The 18,126-nt window shown below is 50.0% G+C and overlaps 1 protein-coding gene across 3 annotated transcripts in view; it reads left to right on the top strand.

The window, feature by feature from the left end:
* Window positions 1-6,061: 6,061 nt before the first annotated feature.
* The window catches only part of TOX2 (TOX high mobility group box family member 2), a 137,216-nt gene continuing 125,151 nt past the window's right edge, over window positions 6,062-18,126 (top strand). For 2 of the 3 annotated variants that reach the window (XM_061441452.1, XM_061441450.1), the window contains exon 1: window positions 6,062-6,247. In XM_061441452.1, coding sequence (XP_061297436.1) covers window positions 6,146-6,247 — 102 coding nt within the window. In that variant the 5' untranslated portion in view covers window positions 6,062-6,145. The remainder of the gene's footprint in view (window positions 6,248-18,126) is intronic. The other variant, XM_061441451.1, reaches the window with a different exon arrangement.

Genomic DNA, 18,126 nt, shown 5'->3' with positions numbered 1-18,126 from the left:
CCTTCCAACATGAACCTGTCTGGGATTCTGTGATGATCACGTATATCCTAAACTGAGCCTAGCTTGCTGTGGCACTCTGAAACAGGGACAATTTACACAGTCCTGAGCTGGCTCTGCAAACCATTATCCATCATTCTCAAGCCCACTTGTTGTCACCCCAAAGAACAGGTTTACTGGGAGAACTCAGAAAGAGGAGGCCTCATGCAAAAGCTTTTGCCTTTAAGCAATGATGCCATCTCCCCATGATGCTGACACGTCATCCTCACCTCGCAAACCTGAGCTGCTCCTCTGAGGTTTTTGATGTTTGCTGCCAAATCTCTTCAAAGACTTGAACAAGTGGGTAATCAGAGCAGCTGTGTTTGTTACATTTAACCTCCATAAAATGTGCTAAACTCAAGCTTTCTTATGTTTCCCTTACATAAAAAGAAAGCCAGGTGAGGATCTTACAGATTCCACCTACCTGCAACTCCATTTGGGTAATACCCTGAAGGTTGGGAGGAAGCACAGAACCTGGATTTGATGTATCAAGGTATCACCTTGAGCACAAAAAGGAACTTACTGATATATTTTGCAGTGTTGGCAACTTTTGTTTTCAGCATCTTCATGGAGATTTTGGAGGAGAAATGATTTACTTAGAAACATCAGCCAGTTTGGTATTTGACCAAGGAGAAGCAGATATTTAACCAGAGGACAGCCGATATTTTCACGTGGGCAGAAGAACAATGTGAGTTGATGTGAAAAATCCTTAATGCTTCTCTGTCACGTTTGGGCTTGTTTTTGTTTTGCTGTATTTGGGTTTCTGGAATGTTTTATCCTATCAATGACATTAATTATGGAGTAATTGCCTTAGTAGCATGTAACAACTCTTCTCTTTTTTTAAGCAGGTTTTCACACAACGTGTAAACTTTGCTGTGTATGTGCTCCGTTTCTTGTGTCAGGGAATAACGTGTAGACAAAATAATGTTTTTCCTGTCAGAAATTCAATGGGCATCTAAAGCAAAGTGACAGGTGGTTAAATAGCTGCATTTAAAGGATGTCAAGAAGATTTTTTTGGACAGGTACCAAAACCCAATGCCAAAAAGAAGGCCTAATACCATCTGTTTTGTTAGCAGAGATGCAATTTTACATTAAATTTTAAATGACATGAAATACCAAACTCATAACCTTGATTTGTGGGTCAAACCTAGCTTATCTAGATCGTGGATGGTGTTATTTACCAGCACAGTTCCTGACCCAGAGCCCACGCAGGTAAATGCACACACTTTCAATCAGCCCCGTTTGAAAGTACTAGGAAGCTCTTGAGCTGCATTTAATTTTGTTTTGTATCACATGTAAATCCAGATCCAGTGCCGATTTAATTAATCCAGTTTCATTGCATTTTAATGTACACATTTGCATTGTGTTTATTGGCAATTGGTTTTATCCATTTGTTCAGCATCTTTATGACCAATGAAACTCCTGAATATTTAGAGAGCTACGTACTTCCTAGCAGGAATGGGAATGTAGCTCTGCATTAAATAGTTCTCAGACATAAACTGGGGATAAGACTAAAATGTCAAAATATAGCTGCATAATACAGTGGAAAAGTGATATCTATATTCTAAAGTAATAAACTGCAATGTGCTAAATTATTTTCAAATCATCTCAGCAGGCATTTTAGATGGTGCATTGAGAGGAGGAGGACTACTTGGAAACAAATAATGAAGCTGATAGATCCAGACACATTTTCCTGCTTCTAAAAAGTGCCTTTGAAATGATGATTGTTCAGGTTTAGTCTAATATTTAGATACTCACTGTAGAGTTTTCTCTTCTTTGTGAGGAGTCTGTGTGGCTTAAATGGGATTGCTGAGATAATCATGCTCTGCTGTTCCTGTCCCAGGGCTAATGTTAGGCATGAAATGTGAGTTGTCATGTTTGGAGCTCCTCTTCCAACGACCCAGCCAAAGCAGCTACAAACACTGTGGGGTTTGTGAAGAGTCAGTTGTGAAGAGAGCAACAAGAACAGCATCTCTTCCCTTCTGTGTTCAGCTCCATGGCTCAGCTCTGCTGTGAAGGCAGCAGCTCAGGTGGTAACACTGGTTTTGTTGTGCTTTCAGCCACCCTGGACCTTTCCTATCAATCACCTTCTGACACTTGGCCAAAACACAAGGTCTTGACTCGTTTTTTTCCCTTGGTCCCCTGTTTGTGGTTCCAAGGAGGTGTCTTGCTGGTTGATGGCTGGGCCATTGAGCCACTTGAAAACTGCTCCTCTGAGGAGGCTCTGCACCACTTCTCCCTGTCCCTTTTGGCACTTGGCTCCGCATGGAAGACACCACCAGGGCACGCCATGGTGAGGAAAAGGCTCTGCTCAAGCCCCACAGGCGGATCTGTGCTGCAGTGGGGAAATGTGGTATCAGTGGCTGAGCACACTCCACCTCCCTGGAGGTTTAGTCTTTATTTCCCCTCTGTCCTAGGTCACCCTTGCAGTGAGAACCCCCCAAAGGGTGCTTCTTTGAGATCTAACTGGCCTGAATTATTCCTACAGGTTATGTTGGTGCCAGTGATGGGTGCATAGGCTGCGGCTGAGCCCTGCGATTCTTTGTGCTGTTGGGATGCTCCTTGCTTGACTGTTGATACCTTGACTTGAGTCTCCGCGGCTGGCAGGTAAGACCTGTCCAGTGTAGACATCACCAGGAGAGAGCCAACATGTTGTCATCACGAGGCTCAGCATCCACCTGCTCCAATGGCTCCTGTGGAGCTGGGCTTTCCAGGGATGCTCAGCCACCCTCCTGTTGCCACCAGCTCCAAAAAAGGAGAGGCTGTTTTCTGTATGACCCGCTGGGAAAGACTCAGAGACAGGATAGATACCAAAAAGTGGGGTTTGGGTGAAATATCTGCATTCAAACACATGCACTGGAAATTCCTCACCTTGGGAAAAACCTTGCAGGTGCCTGAATTCATTCAGCTCTCTCAGTGTGGACAACAGTGAGAGATCTTATAGTGTAATGAGGGCACATTGCTACTTCCTGAGCTCTGCAGCAATCCAGACATGGGTGACACAGCAGGAGCACGTCTGCTCTGTGCATACACCTTCCGGCATGGAGCTCAGGAGCTGCAGCCATGCTCACCAGAATCTTGGGCAACACCGGTTGTACATTTACAGTGCCCTCAGGGCAGTCAGGCAAGGCCGTGCTGCTCAGGTAGGACATGAAGTGTGCTCTTCATATGCCAGGAAGAAGCTCTGCACCATTAATGCTGGGCTGCACCCCCAGAGCGTGAGCAGCAGCTCAGGGAGGGGATTCATTTGCTGTGCTCTGGGGAGACCCCCCCTGCAGTGCTGATCCAGCTCTGGGGCAGCAGCACAAGAGGGATGTGGAGCTGTTGGAGCGAGTGCAGAGGAGGCCACGGAGATGCTGTGAGGGCTGGAGCAGCTCTGCTCTGGAGCCAGGCTGAGAGAGCTGGGCTGGGGCAGCCTGGAGAAGAGAAGGCTCTGTGATTCGATGTATACCTCTGCCTTGGCAGCGAGGGGCTGTATAATGCTGTTCCTACACAGAGAAGGACACCAAAATGCTGGAGGAAAGTGGGAGTTCAAACAAATCTGCATCTCCTGGTAGATTCCCCACTTGCTCTATGGGGCAGACAAGGGACAAAATACATTGAAATATGGATAAAAACAGGCTGAAGAAGGATTTAACAGCAGGTACAAGCTGGGGGCTTCCTGAACACATGGCAAGCCTGGGCAGGTCCCTCTGGTGCAGTAGGAGATGCTGAGGCACGGGCAGAGGCTGGAGGCACATCATGACATGTTATTCTTCAGGCCCTGGTCAAGGACTGTGCCAGGAAGCCAACCAATGCTCAGCTTCGCTGGGTTCTGTTCTTCTGACAGTCTAACAAGCAGAAACACTGGAGACACGAGGTGAGCTGTAAGAACATTTGTTTGATGAGGAGCGTTTCCTCTGCCAGCTTCTCTTGGCATACATAGATGTAAAAAAAAAAAGCATTATGATATTAATAGCAGTAACACTTTGTGGTGATGGGTGTTTGAGCTCATTCTCTGTTTGAGGTCTAACGAAGGCAGAGGAACGTGCAAAGTTTGACAGGGCTCGTTGTAAATCTCATGCTCTGGGGATCTGAGGAGGCAGGAAGGAAACGGTGCTTCGTGTGGGAAAGATGAGCTCTTAAAATGGTTTGAATGGGACCGTTGTGGGGTCTTGGGCACTGGGAAGAAAGTGGTTTGTATCTGCTGAGGAGTGGCTGTAGGTTTGGGGCTGAAATGTATTGATTTTTGTAGGAAACAACAGAATTAAATCCTCCTGTAAGTGAAAAAGCCAATTCAGCCTTAACCATAAAGCTGCTAGCAATGACTCCACAAATATATGGAATATAATAATGATGATAATTATTAAAGATAATAATACACTAAAGCCTTGCTAATGACTCAGAGGCTGCTTACTAATTACTGCATTTGTGGATAAACAAGCCAGAATAATGCCTCACAAAATACACTTTGTTCCATTATTTTGACAACTCTCGTTTAGTTTTAATTATTTATACTCCATAATATACCAGTCACTCTGCCTGGGAGGGTTGTGCAGAAAGAATGAAGCTCTAATAATTTGGTATGTCAGTATTTGCTGGAAGAGGGAGGGAGGAAACCAGGATGTGTGCAGATCAGTTAAGCACAAAGTTGTCATCCAAAGTATTATGTCTCTATAATGCATTTGACCAGGAGCCCTTGGATCCTCATGGAGAACTCCCAGAAGCCGAGCCTGCTGAAGGCCTGATGCCGATTCTCCTGAAAAATCAAATGGTTTAAGAAATAACAATAAAAGTGAAGTAGTTTTCGTGCCCAAATCAATTTTTAACATCAAATCAATATTTTTTCCACCATCACAAGGGCTAAAAGTTTGGGTTTAGTTTAAATGTGAGCTATGATTTTTACATAATCACTTGATTCCCAGAGCTGGCGTTCCCGCCAGCCCCCAGCCCACCTCCCCTCTCCCAGTGTTGGCCACACTCTTGCAATGGAAGATGCTTGTGGAAGAACTCGGCATCAGTTTAGCTCAGTTTGCCAGCCACAGAGAGTCCTGCAGGGTGCATGTTGCAAGTGTCACGGTGTTTGCAAAGAAAAAAAGGCCATTTCCATCGGAGATTTGCCAGCAAACTGGCGCTGTCAGCCCTCTCCTAGCTCTCTGTGAGCATATGGATCAGTTGCAGTAACTCACTGTATCTGGGAGTGGAATAACATACTGCAAGAATGCTCCGTATATGATAGTATGCTCCACTGGGCTGGTTCTCTAAGGGGCCTGTTGTGAGAAGGAAGAAAGGGATATTGCACAGAGCCTGCAGCGTGTGGCAGGAATGGGAGAGCCACACATACCCCAGGGCCACCCTGCACACCCCAAAGCATCCTTCTTCCCCATGGGATTTGGGCTTTCCACACCAGTGTGGGGACTGGAAGCGCTGCTGGCTGGCAGTGGGTGACCGCTGCTCCTCCAACAGTGGGGTCACAGGGGGAGGTGGCCTGGGGTGGTGGGAGGCTTCAGGTCTGCACGCCTTGAAGCCAACACTGGTGCTGGAGGCTGAGACCGGTTTTTCTCTGCTGAAGGAGAGGGTGTCGGGAGATGCAGGTTCTGCAGGAGCGAGGCCCCTGCTCCAGGGTCGATCGGCACGATGGGAAGCATCCCTCTCCAGGGCTGGGCACCAGGAGCTGCGCAGGGGAGACAGGAAGCTGCTTGGCACCGTCCCGTGTTGCGAGGAGGCCAAAACCGGGCACGGTGAGGGGCAGAGGAGACGCGACAAGGTCCGCACCAGCCAGCGGGAGCCGGTCTCACCCTCGGTCTGCCGCTGCCCCGGCGGCTGCCGCAGCCTTGCCCTGAGCGGGTGGGCTGGGGCCGGGGGCTGCCCGCCCGTCCTCCCCCCTCGCAGGCGCCACTGAAGGGCTCCAGCCCCTCCGGTGCCGGTGCCGCCGGGGGGAGCCGCCCGGCCCCGCCACGAACAATAGCGGCCCCTGCGCGGGGCGGTGCGGAGCGGGGCGGGCCGGGGGCCACCGCCCGCCCCCCCGCCCGCCCCGTCTCCGCCCCCCGCGCCAGAGGCACCGCCGCCGCCACCGCAGCCGGGTCCATGCCCGCTGGAGCCCCCGGCTGCCGCCGCCCGCACCCCCGGCATGGACGTTCGGTTTTACCCCTCCGCACCCACCGCCGTGGGCTCCCTGCCTGGCGCCGACCCCACTTGCCTCGGGCCGCTGGATTATTATCACTGCAACAAGGTACCGGCGCGGCGGAGCCCAGCGCGTCCCGCCGGGGATGGGAGCGGAGCGGGGGGAAGAAAAGTGCCGGCGGCGGCTGGCTCCTGCGGGAGGGAATTTTGAAAGTGGTCTGGAAGCGGAGCGGGAAGAGCCGTCGGGTCCCGGCCCCGGCGGGGCGGGGGAGCCCGAGCCAGCGGCGCCGCTCGGGGCAGGCTGGGAGCGGTCGCGGCTCTTCGGGGCTGTTTTATTTCTGCCATCGTGGGTTTATTTCGTGTTTTTCCCCCGGGAGCGCTCGGCCCGGAGCGGGGTCCGTGCGGACTCGGTTGTTGTGGTTGTTGTCGGGCACTTTGCTGGTTGTTGTTGTTGTTGTTGTTGTTTGCTGAGGTGTTTCGCACCTTGTTTGCGGGGCTGCGGAGCTGCCGCTCTGAGGTTACCGGTACCTCCGGGTCTGGTTTGGGGTGCGGGCTCCCGGAGCACCAGCCCGGCGGGGAGAGGTCCCGGACCTGCGTTTTCCCCGCTCACTGCAGCCGCAGGGCAAAGCACCCAGTTCTTGTAACGAGAGAGGGACCCGCAGGGGACATTTGAGAGCAAGGGAGGTGCTCTAGGAAATTTCCTTCATCCCGGAGGAGACGAACGGAGGGGATGGATGCTCTGCTCCGCGGATGAGGAGTTCTCCGAGTGCCGCCTGTGTTGGTGAACAGCGCTGAGGGCTCGTCAGCGAAGCTTTAGGAGTCAGAGTCCTTTGGAGGACCGAGACATGCCCCCGGCTGCATCCTCCCGGTCCAGCCTCGGGGAATCGCACTGATAAAAGTTAATAAAGGGAGGAAAATGCTCTCCTGCGTGGGGACTGCAGCTTGGGGTGCCCTCGGCTCCGGCCTCTGTTGTGGTACTTCGGGATCAAACTCTTTAGAAACAAGAGGAAGGAAACCTATGCGGCTTCCCAGAATCAGCACATTAATCTTTACGTGCCAATGTATGTATTTAAGTGTTCTCCATCATTTGGGCTATCTCTTTTTATTAAGCTATAGCAAACCTCAGCGTTTGTGTTTATTTTGAGATGCCTGATTAAGCTGAAAGGAAACAACTTAAACTGATTTCTTCTGCACCCTCGTACTGCTCGTTTCAAACTGGTTTATTACCATTGCCGTTGCTCTTAAATTGCTAAATAAACTCTTAAAATACTAACGAGAGCCGGGTCACCTGGGAGCAAGTCGGCCGCGCCGCTGAAACGGCCTCCTGCAAAGAGTGTGAAAGCTGGAAGTCCGGGATCGTGTGAGCGTGAGCCGCTGGGAGCTGCGGCACCCCCAAATCCTGCTGGCTTTAGGGACTCGGGTTTACCAAGAAGTTGTTAGATGTGAACATCGCTTTAGTTTGTTTCCCAGTTTTCCGTGTGGGAGCTGGGTCTTGCACGCAGAACCGCGGGCCCTGCCATGGCTCGGGTGCCCTCAAGCAGCTCCCACCCGAGCCTTGGGGCGCACACACGGGCCCCCACATCGGCCGCTCATCCGTGGCCTGAATCCCTGAGATTAGTCCCGGATTAGGCGGTCTCAGTGGATCGGAGGGTCCTCGCTGCTGCGCGGTGCTGCAGCGGGAGATGGCATCTTCGGGGTCTGCAGCGAGCACAGCCCTGGAGAACGAGGAGTGCGTTTCCCCAGGGTGGACGGGACACCCGAGAGGAGCACCCCGGTACTGACCACTGCCACCAGATGCTGCTGTTGCCACTGCTACAGAGGATCTTGAGGCAGCGGGAGGAAGGAAGTGACTTACCTTTTCTGATATTCAGGGCTCTCTTTATTTCCTCTTTTCTGAGTTATCAAATGTCATTGGCTTGTGCACGTTTCTCTGTGGGATGAGGCTGCTGGAAGGAAGTCGGAGATGAAATGGGTCGACTTTTCTTTCCTGGTCGAATGCAGGTAGAACAGTTTTACCTTCAGCATCACAGCATGGTCCAAACCTATTGCCTGCTGCCTTCTCTTCAGGGAGCTTCTCCAGCCGGTGCAGGGTGCTGTATGGCTGAGGATCACCACCAGCACTTCATTACCTTGTGCTCACTATGGAGAGTGCTGCCTCATGCTTCTCGGAACTGCATGGGACCCTGTGGGAAACTCCAAAAACTCACACTGGTCCCAACCCCATCACTCCCATCCAGTGCTGGTGCCTCATCCCAGAGCTGAGCTCAGCCAGTGTCTGCCTCAACACATTTCCACTTAAAAAAGCTACAGAGGAGGGGAGGGTGGGCTGGAAAAATCCGTTCTCCTGCTACTGCATGCAGGTATCCCGGATGAAATCCATCTTTACGAAGGACCTGGGCAAGAAGCACTTACAGGCTCTTCACTGTCCTCCCACTTCACCAAAGGTGCTTTAAAGCCCTTCAGTTTAAAGGCCTTATTTTGTGCAGGTTCAGCTTGATTTTTCCCTAAAAGGTGCTTTGTTTATGTCTTTATTTATTGGGGGTGGAGGCAGAGAGGCTGGGAGAGGTTGTGCAGTGTCACTGGGTATAAATAACTGGCTGAGAGCAGGGCAAAGCTCTGCCTGCACACCCCTCACCAGCAAGCTTACCGGGTAGATGTGCTTTAGCCCAAAGCATCCTGAAATGTTAATGTGATTGGTTTGTGCACTTACTGAACATCATATTGTTACTGTGAGGTCTGTGAGCTTGCCTGCATGCTGCAGCAAGCCACAGTTTCTCTTTGCAGCTACAGAGGTGCCTATTGTGTATCAGCATTTCCATTTTTAAAAGGACAAGGGATGTTTAGAGGGATAATGAAATGGGAGCGTGCGTTCAGCCAAGGCATGCCCACAAGAAGGGTATTTGTACCCTTTCTTTAACTGCTTTCTGGAGCTTTCTAGAAGGGCTGGCCACTGGGAGGGAATGGTGTGGGGGAGCAAGGGGCTGGACACCCATGGGTGGAGATGGCAGTCCCTCATGCCTCAGGCAGGGTAAGAAGGAGCCTTCCCCTCTGCTGAATGTGTTTGGGGGGGGGGGGGGGGGGGTATGAATTGGACATGTTGGTGGCATTGAAGCAGGGACAAATGGATCCCCAGTGTGGGTGATCCCAGATGGAGCAGCTTGCCATGGGAGCTGGGAAGTGGGGCTGACCCCAAACTTCCCTGTACCTGGTGAGCTGTTGCTCACAGCCTGCAGGACTGGTGCTCCTGTGACCGGTGCAACTGGTTTATACAGTTGCACTGGGCTCAGCCCAAGGTACAGGGGTGACGTGGAGCACCTTCCCAGAGCCACCCAAAATCCTCCCTAGGGCATGCTGCAACCAGCATTCCCATGCCTCTCACCTCCTCCCCATGAGCTGAATCCAGGACCTGCTCCACCATTGGAACTGCACAGCAGAAACACCTCTCATGCATTAAGTCGTCAGCCACAAGGGACTGGGGAGGTTCAGCTGAAAGTGGTGCCATCTCTGCAGGGAGCCCTTGTCCATACTGTGACGCCCGTGTCTGCCATTGGCCTCCCAAGCCCCACGGAAGGGAGCACCTACCTCCCTTTTGGATTCCTCTTAAATATGGGCCTAAAGCCCCTTTGTCCCCTCTGGCTTTTCTCCTGGGGTGTTGGTACCTGCTGCAGCCCCCCTCCTGCTCCCTTGCTGGTGATGTGGAGCTTTGGCAGTGTCTCTCTGCTGCTGGGTGTTGTGATGGTGTTACAGCACAGGCAGCGCAGCCCTGCACCACATAAGGGGGTTGTTGCTCTGGGCTGAGATATTTTCATATCCCTTCAGTTGCTTTGTGAAAATCTGGATTTTTTCCCCACTTCACCTCAAAGGAGACTATTTACATCTTTACTTCACAAGAAGTAAACAATGGAAAAATGCATACAGTTTTATAACACAGGGTTTGTTCTGCTCTCAGCAGAGCTCTAGCAGCGGGTCTGGTGTGCAGCTGATACACCATCGAGGATTTTCCTAGATCTTAAATTGTTTAGGTCCACGAAGTAAGAGAGGGAATTTTCCCTTTTCAGCCTTCACTTTTGCAAGGGAGGCTTATGGCAGGAATCTTGCCTGAGCACAGCACAGCATCGCATCCTCTTTCACACAGTGTGTGCTGCGATGCAAGAGGTGATCCTGCTCCCCAGGGGCATCTCTGGGGGAGTGAATTAACGTCTCTGTGTTTCTCCTGCAGAGACAAATTTCAATATACATTCTTCTTAGTGGCTTCTGGTGTTTCAATGCTCAGGCTTGGTTAGCATGATGCCTGATTTCCACTTAGGGCAATGACTGATGGGAGGAGAAAGGCCCAGCCTGGGAATACATAATCCTTGTGGAGCAAGCACAGTGCTGTGACACTGGGAGTACCCATGGGCACCTCCAGCAGCTAATGGGAGAGACGTGCTGGGGAGGGCTGTTAACCCTGGACCGTTCCTGTAGGATTCATCAGCACCATCAAAACTTGTCCCAGATCTTTCTAATAGGGCTCTGTGGCTTTACATCTCTGCACACCCCCTGTGGCTTGCCTTTTAGGCTGATAAATTGGTAAAACCCCCTGTTTTGCCAATACACCATCATAAATCATGGATAATTAAAATCTGTTGGTCATGAGATGAGTATTAATCTGCAACCACTGCTCTCTTAAGAACACTTCAGAAACAGGATCTGAGCTGCTGGAATGAGCCCGGTTTGATGTAGTGAATGTATTTCTGTGGAGCACTCTGTTTTGTTTTGACTTTTACCATCAATTGTACATTGCAGAGACAAACAGGCTCCCTTTTTCACTGCTCCAGAACTGCTTTGCTATTCTGCAAGATAAAATGAATTCTTTTCCTTTCTACTTTCTAAGCCAGCTTGGTTCTGAAGGAGCATAAATCCTTCTTTGGAGATGGAGGATTTTGGATGGGGAGCAAAGTCCAGCAAATTTTTAATTTGGGGCCCATTTTATTCTCATTTGGCAGCTCCTGTGGATTTGCAAATGTGGATTTTTAAGTTTTTAGGCCCTGAATATGGGCAAGGGCTTCCTCTGACAAGTGTTTGAGCCACTCACTGGGACAACCCTGCTTTCTCCAGAGCCATCTTTGATGGGCTGCACAGCAGAAAGCGTTTGAAGCTCCATTTAGCCTTAGGCTTTAAGTCAGGGATTGGGAGCTAAATAATGAATGCCCATCCATTCATAGAAATTGTTGTTCTCTCTGTGTATGCAGAGGGCAGGCTTTAATCTGGATGTTTTTGGAACAACGGGAGATATTTTGAAGGCCAGTCTGGCTTGTGTATAACCACATGTTTGTTGAGGCCAGTTCCGAATAACCTTGTCGAGGGCCTGATCCGTGAAGTCCTTGTAGCAGAGGAGTCATCACGAGACCAAACACTGAAGATCACAATCGTGCAGGTTTCTCTGATTCATTTACGATGCTTTGAATCAGTTATAAACATTACCTCCTAAATCAGCGGTCCAAAGCCCATTGCATTATTACCATGGGGCAAATCCATGTACATCTTTGGACTTACCCCTCTGAGCTTGCAACAGGCACCAGGATCAGGCTGTGCATCCATAATGAAGAAAACATTCTGCTGATAAATTGTGTTTTGCTTATAACAGATCAGAGCATCCCATAGCTTGTATAGTGCGTGGCTGCTGCTTGCTCAGGGCGGTGGGGAGAGCATTTCTAACCCTGGCAGAGCTCCTCCAGGGCTCTGCTTTTGCTAGCTGTAATAATGGGTGCTGCTGGCTCCTTTCCTGCTGGTTGGTGTCACCTCATTGTCATCAGATTTCTGCAGCAATTGCAGAAAACCCCCTATTTTCCTTCTGCCTTCCCTTTGCATCTCTCTGCTGCTGGATACCAGGAGCAGGAGGTGAGGACTGCTCCTGCCTGAGCTGGAGCATGGTGTGCTAGGGAGGTTATCCCTGTAGGTGCACAATTGTTCCCTATTACCTTTGTGCTCATCTGTTCGGGGTTTTTTTAGCAAAACGAGCTCTAAATGCTTTTACCGTAAGTTGGGTTATATCTTTCAGTATAAATGAAGCATATAATTGTGTTTTCTTAACAGCTCTACATTAAAAATAAGTTATTGTGCTGCTAATGTGTTTTCCTTGACAGTTTTCCATCCAGTGAGTGCAAGGCTTCTGTCTGAAGCTGTTGTGCACCTCCCTCTCTGCCTCTTCTTCCTACGTTACTCTGCGTTTCTCAAGTCGGGGTAAAGTGTTAGCGTGATTCCAGCTTTGATCCCATTAATTCCTAATTGGAGGTTTGAGCTCTAATGTTCCACCCCTGTGATTTTACACACACGTTTTCATGTAATTAAAGCCTAGACTGGGGGATGCACAGTTCAGCTGCAAGGGGGAGAAAATGTGCAACAAAACTTACTGAGACATCTGATCAAGCCACTCAAAAAGCCCCAAAGTGCTTGAAAATGGTGCTAAATTTTCTGGGTTTGCACTTATAGGACCAGATTTCAATATTTTAATCATCTGCATCCCCCCTCCTCTTTCTATTGTTTCCTTCTGGTGGTTTTGTTCTGATGGATGCCATTTCTTCTTTGAAAAATGGCATTGGCTGCTGCGTTGCCTGCAGGCAAAAATCTTTGCATTATGCCACAGAATCTCTCTCCTCCACTGTAATGTCTTGCGCTGATTGGGTGACCTCCGCAGATATAATTAAATCTCTTCCGGACACCGTGTGGTTTCAGTTCAGCTCTGAGGCCAGTGTAACTGGTAGAGAAGTGTTAAATTAGGGCCCTGGACCACTCATTGTTATTATGGGAAGATTCTTTGAGCACTGGTTTATGCTGGTTGCAGCTGCACGTGGCTTCTGAGAAGCCTTCTCTGCAGAACTGGGGTGGTTTTGGTCTGAGGCAGTTTCTTGACCTCTAATTGCAGCCTGGATGCAGGAGGCTGGATCACACAAGTGTTGAAAATGGGGACACTGTTTTGTATTTTCTGTTGGTTTAAGGGCCAGCCTCTTGCTCTCATGGTGCTTTTATTTTTTCCCTGTGTTTTCTTTAACCTGTGTTTTGATGCTGCGAGGGCTGGAGCAGCTCTGCTCTGGAGCCAGGCTGAGAGAGCTGGGCTGGGTCAGCCTGGAGAAGAGAAGGCTCCTGAAGGGGAGACCTGAGAGCAGCTCCAGTGCCTAAAGGGGCTGCAGGAAACCTGGAGAGGGGCTTTGGACAAGGGCCTGTAGGGACAGGCCAAGGGGAATGGCTTGAACCTGCCAGAGGGGAGACTGAGATGAGCTCTTAGGCAGAAGCTCTTCCCTGTGAGGGTGCTGAGGCGCTGGCACAGGGTGCCCAGAGAAGCTGTGGCTGCCCCATCCCTGGCAGTGTTCAAGGGCAGGTTGGACACAGGGGCTTGGAGCAAGCTGCTCTAGCGGAAGGTGTCCCTGCCTGTGGCAGGGGGTGGAACTGGATGAGATTTAAGGTCCCTTCCAACCCAAACCATTCTATGATAAGGACCTCATGATTTAGCAGGAGCTAGAAAAGGAGGGGTGGATGATAAAACTTGCTGCAGCTCTGCCCTGAGTCCCTCCTCCTGATGCCCATCTTCAGTTCCACACAACTGAAGCCTCCAGTCACTGTCCTCCCTTTCATCCAGGTTGCGCTTCCCGAGGACTGTGCTGTGCATGTGGATCCTGTTCCCCCTCAGCAGTGGCAACGAGTGGTTTTTGTTTTCCTATGGGATTAACTGGATCCCATCAGCAGGTTTTTCTTCCTGTAAAACCTGCCTGTGACTCAGAGTTTCCATTCCCATCTGGACTAAGGGAGGCTCCATCCCCTTTCTCCCACCTGCCTGCCTGCACACTGCACTCCTCTTCTTGGCTTTAGAGAAAGCCGACATCTTCCTCTTCATCTCTTTTTTGCTTCCAGGAAGGAGCCTGTGCTTGCCTGTGGTCAGGGGTTGGGAGATAAGGATTGTCTTGTGTCCCTGCCATTTATTCTCTGTGTGAACTGGGCTGGGTCTCTGTCTCCAGTGGGTTATGTCAGGGTACCCAGGTATTTGGGAGTTATTTTAGGAATAATCTGAGCCATCCTGAGTGCTAAGCAACCATTGCAGAAGACCTGGGTCCTTGGAGAGGTGCACCCCAAGAGGCTTCTCTCTTCCAAAGACATGGACATCCACATTTATACCTATGAAAGTTCCACCTTTCCATCCTGATTTATGGAGTAGTTTATTCCCTGAGCATCTCCTCCCTCTCCCTGGGAAGGTGGTAGAGCTGTGCAGCTCATCAGGGCTTGTTAAGCTGATGGGAAACCCTGAAGTGCAATGGTTTGAATGTGAGGAAGCACCCTGTGTAGGGGAGGAGATGGGGCAGGCGATGGGACAGAGAGCTTGGTTTCACTGCAGCTTGTCTATGTGGGGAGCTGGAGGACCCCAGTCCTGCTCCTAGCAGCGTGCAGGCTGAGCATCTTTCTCCCCCAAAAGCTGGTCAGTGATGAGCTGTTTTGCTCCATCTCCACCATCACCTTGCCTCTACACCATGGGAAGATGCTGCCAAGGGCCTTCAGAGCAGGGGAATTCGGGAGCTCCAGGTCTCCTTGGCTGATGCTGCTTTCTGGCTCTGAATTAAAAGACTTTTTATTTGATCACTTACAGTTACTGAACCCTAAAATAAAGGTGATTGTTTTTTCTCTGTCAAAAATATAACATTTTAGATCCATTCCATATCTCTCATTTTCCACGGGGGCTTCTTTGAAGAGTGGGTTTTCTTCACCCTGGAAGAGTGATGTGTTTGTAGGGAACTGAGTTTCTAATTTCTAGTGTCAGAAGAGGGGTGGTGTGCCCCAGAGCCCTTAGTGAAAAGGAAAGAAACTTGGACAGGGTGGAAATTCAATTTATGAAAACTTTAGAGGGAGTTTCCTCTGGAAACGCTTAATTGAATGATCTTGGTTTGTCCCAGCTGATGCAATGGGCACAGACTGCGTCTGGAAGAGGGAAAAGCAGAAATACGGGAGGGGGAAACATGAACCACAGAAGCTGGGGCTTGCTGTAGCACTGGGAAATCTGTGTTACCCCAACAGGATCCTGCTCTGTTTGTCCCTGTTAAAGCCAGGGAGGCAACTTTTCCCCTGATGTGTTATCTTGTCTCGCAATAGCATTCAAAGGAGAAGAAGAATGTGCTGTTAAAAATATCAAACTTTGGGGAATGGCTGCCAGACTTGACTGCTGATAAGCGTTGTTGATTGAAGATCAAACAGCCCTTGAAGGAAAAACCTTCCAGCAAGCACCATGGAGCTAACCCTGCAGCCAGACAGTGAGGTCAGGCAGGATTCAATCTGGGTATATTTAAGAGCCTGTGTTGGAATTACAGTCTGGGCTCCTCCACCGCAGACGGACGTTGGTGACACAGTGGGCTTAAACCTGATAAATCTGTTCAAGCTGAGAACATTTATTAGATGCCAAGAAAACCAGAGTTATGTTTTCGTTATTAGGTGGTAGTTTTGTTGGGGGCTTTTTCCGCCTCCTTCAGATAAAGACCTTGCCCAGGAGGAAAGGCTGTGGGTCATGAAGTGAACTGAAGACCAGTGGCATGTGTTAACTAACTGACAACCTGTATTATTGTGTCAAGGTGGCAGATTAATTGTGGGTGGCCATCTGCTTGCAAAGACATTGCTCTGTCCTGGATGTACCAAACGGTACATGTGGAGTATTCAACTCTTTGATTTAAAACAGCCCAAAGCATAGGTGTTTTGAAAACTATGTTAAATCATGTTTTCCGCTAAGGGTTGGGCTTTGAAAGGGGGAAAATATGACTGAAATGGTCTTTCTAGTTTCATAAACCACCAGCCCTTTAAAACAGGGTGTAGGGCATGTAGTGGCCTTCATCTGGGGGAGGCCAAACCCTGGTGGGAATAACAACATGTAACTTGAGACATCAGTGGAAGCTGGGTACCACATTTGCATGAGAGCACAAAAGAAACAAATACGTGTTAAAAATCATAGCTGAGGCTGGAAGGAACCTCCGGGAGTGTATTTAAAATACTTCCAATTGTACCTTCTGGGATTGAGATGGCAGGGGACAAGAATATCAATATCCAGCCCACACCAACTGCAAGCCATAGATTTTCTGCCCTGGTCCAGTGAGAGTCTCAGTGGTGATGGCTGCAATCAGATGCTAAATAGGAAGTGGTAATAAAAAGGACTTTAGTTAGAATTAGTAAATGTGAAATGCCTCATCCCTTGGAAAACATGCAGTATTGACTGAGATTTAGAAACACATCCTGTAGGAGCAAGGATCCAGATTGCAGGCTCCAGAGCTGGCTCTGGCATCCTTTCCCTGCATGTATTACTATTCCTGTTAGAGTGCAGGGTTTCATTTATTTCAGTTTTTGCCTGGAAAGGTCACAGTGTGCAACTGGAGAGGAAACCAGTGAAGAGCTGGGAACAAGGGCAGCCCCATCCAAAACCATCATCCACTTCTCCCACTCCTGCACTGGGATGTCACATGCATGCAGCTTCCCCTCTCCCAGGCTGTGGACTGGGCTGGAGTCACACAAAGTCCCTTTGTAACATTCCTGCCATGTCCAGCTGCACTGGAAACCTGTTTTCGTTCTGGTGTTGGTGATATCTAAGGGCTTACTTCCCGAATGAGAGGTGCTGCACATTAAACCTGTGTGATAGAGAAGAACGTGCCCCAATTCAAGTATAACTTCTATAAACTCCCAGAGCAGAGCCTGGGTACTGAATTTCAGGGGATAGAGGCAGAATCTACATGTAAAGATGAGGCAGTCATTAACAAAACAGGATCCTTGTATCACGGGCAAATCCAGCATTATAATGGAAACTTTTCTGATTTGAGTCTGATTAAGTCCTGTTATCCAGAGCTGCTCTCCAGGAGCTGCATGTGAAGCCATAGATTCCTTTCCCATTTGCAGTTAATTGTCTGGGAAATGGGGATTTCAACATCCTCTTCTTGTTCTTCTCTTCTGAAGCTCAACTGGGGCTTCTCATTTGCCCCCTGTGTTGGAAGCCTTGGGTAGCTTGGAGGCAGGAAGAGCATGCTGCTGGATATGGGGCTTTAGCTTGTGTCGTCATCGTGCCATGAGCCCAGGGACGGTGCCAGCTGGGAAGGGACCCTCTGCTTGGCAAATAAAAGGTCTCGAGTGCAGGCTGCCTCCTTAGCAGAGTTATAGCAGGAAGGCTGCAGGACCCAGAGGTTTCTGAAGAGCTCTATGCCTCTTCCCAGCACTAGGTCACCAGGACAGAGTTATTTTTCCCTGTGTTTTCTTTAACCTGTGTTTTGATGCTGCGAGGGCTGGAGCAGCTCTGCTCTGGAGCCAGGCTGAGAGAGCTGGGCTGGGTCAGCCTGGAGAAGAGAAGGCTCCTGAAGGGGAGACCTGAGAGCAGCTCCAGTGCCTAAAGGGGCTGCAGGAAAGTTGGAGAGGGGCTTGGGACAAGGGCCTGTAGGGACAGGCCAAGGGGAATGGCTTTAACCTGCCAGAGGGGAGACTGAGATGAGCTCTTAGGCAGAAGCTCTTCCCTGTGAGGGTGCTGAGGCTCCGCAGGGCTCCTTATCCAGTGGGATCAGCATCTTGGTCCATGCCTGGGCATTGCTGAGCTCCACAATTAGCGTCTGTGAGGCCAGGGGTGGCTCGGCAGGAGCTGCTCAGCCCTCCCAGCTCGGAGCCCTGTGCCTGACAGCTTTCCCTGCGCTGTGTTTAAGTGGCAGAGGCTTGACTGGAGAGCCTTGATAAAGCAGAGAGCTCAGTCTGACGGGTGTGGGAAGGAGGTGAAAAAGGAAAGCTTAATTCCCTGCTCATCTCAGCCATGACTCAGGTTTCGTTTGCCATGCGGAGGTTTCCCCTCTTCCTCCCTGCTGTCCAAGTGTTGCTCCTCTTGCATTTGCTGTTTGTTTGCTTTCTAGCCTGGGGGCTGCTGCGAGAGGTGTCTCTTTGCTCTGCCGGCTGTTCCTGATGCTTCGTTTTCCTTGCTAATAGCAATTGTTCCTGCCAAAATCATTTGGTGGTGTT

This window comes from Pezoporus flaviventris, unplaced genomic scaffold (genome assembly GCF_033815535.1).
Source record: "Pezoporus flaviventris isolate CSIRO_AGI_PZ_B2104156 unplaced genomic scaffold, CSIRO_AGI_Pfla_v1 ptg000213l, whole genome shotgun sequence".
Taxonomy (NCBI): Eukaryota; Metazoa; Chordata; class Aves; order Psittaciformes; family Psittacidae; genus Pezoporus; species Pezoporus flaviventris.
The sequence above is the reverse complement of the archived record's forward strand: the minus strand, read 5'-3'. Positions and strand labels throughout refer to the sequence as shown.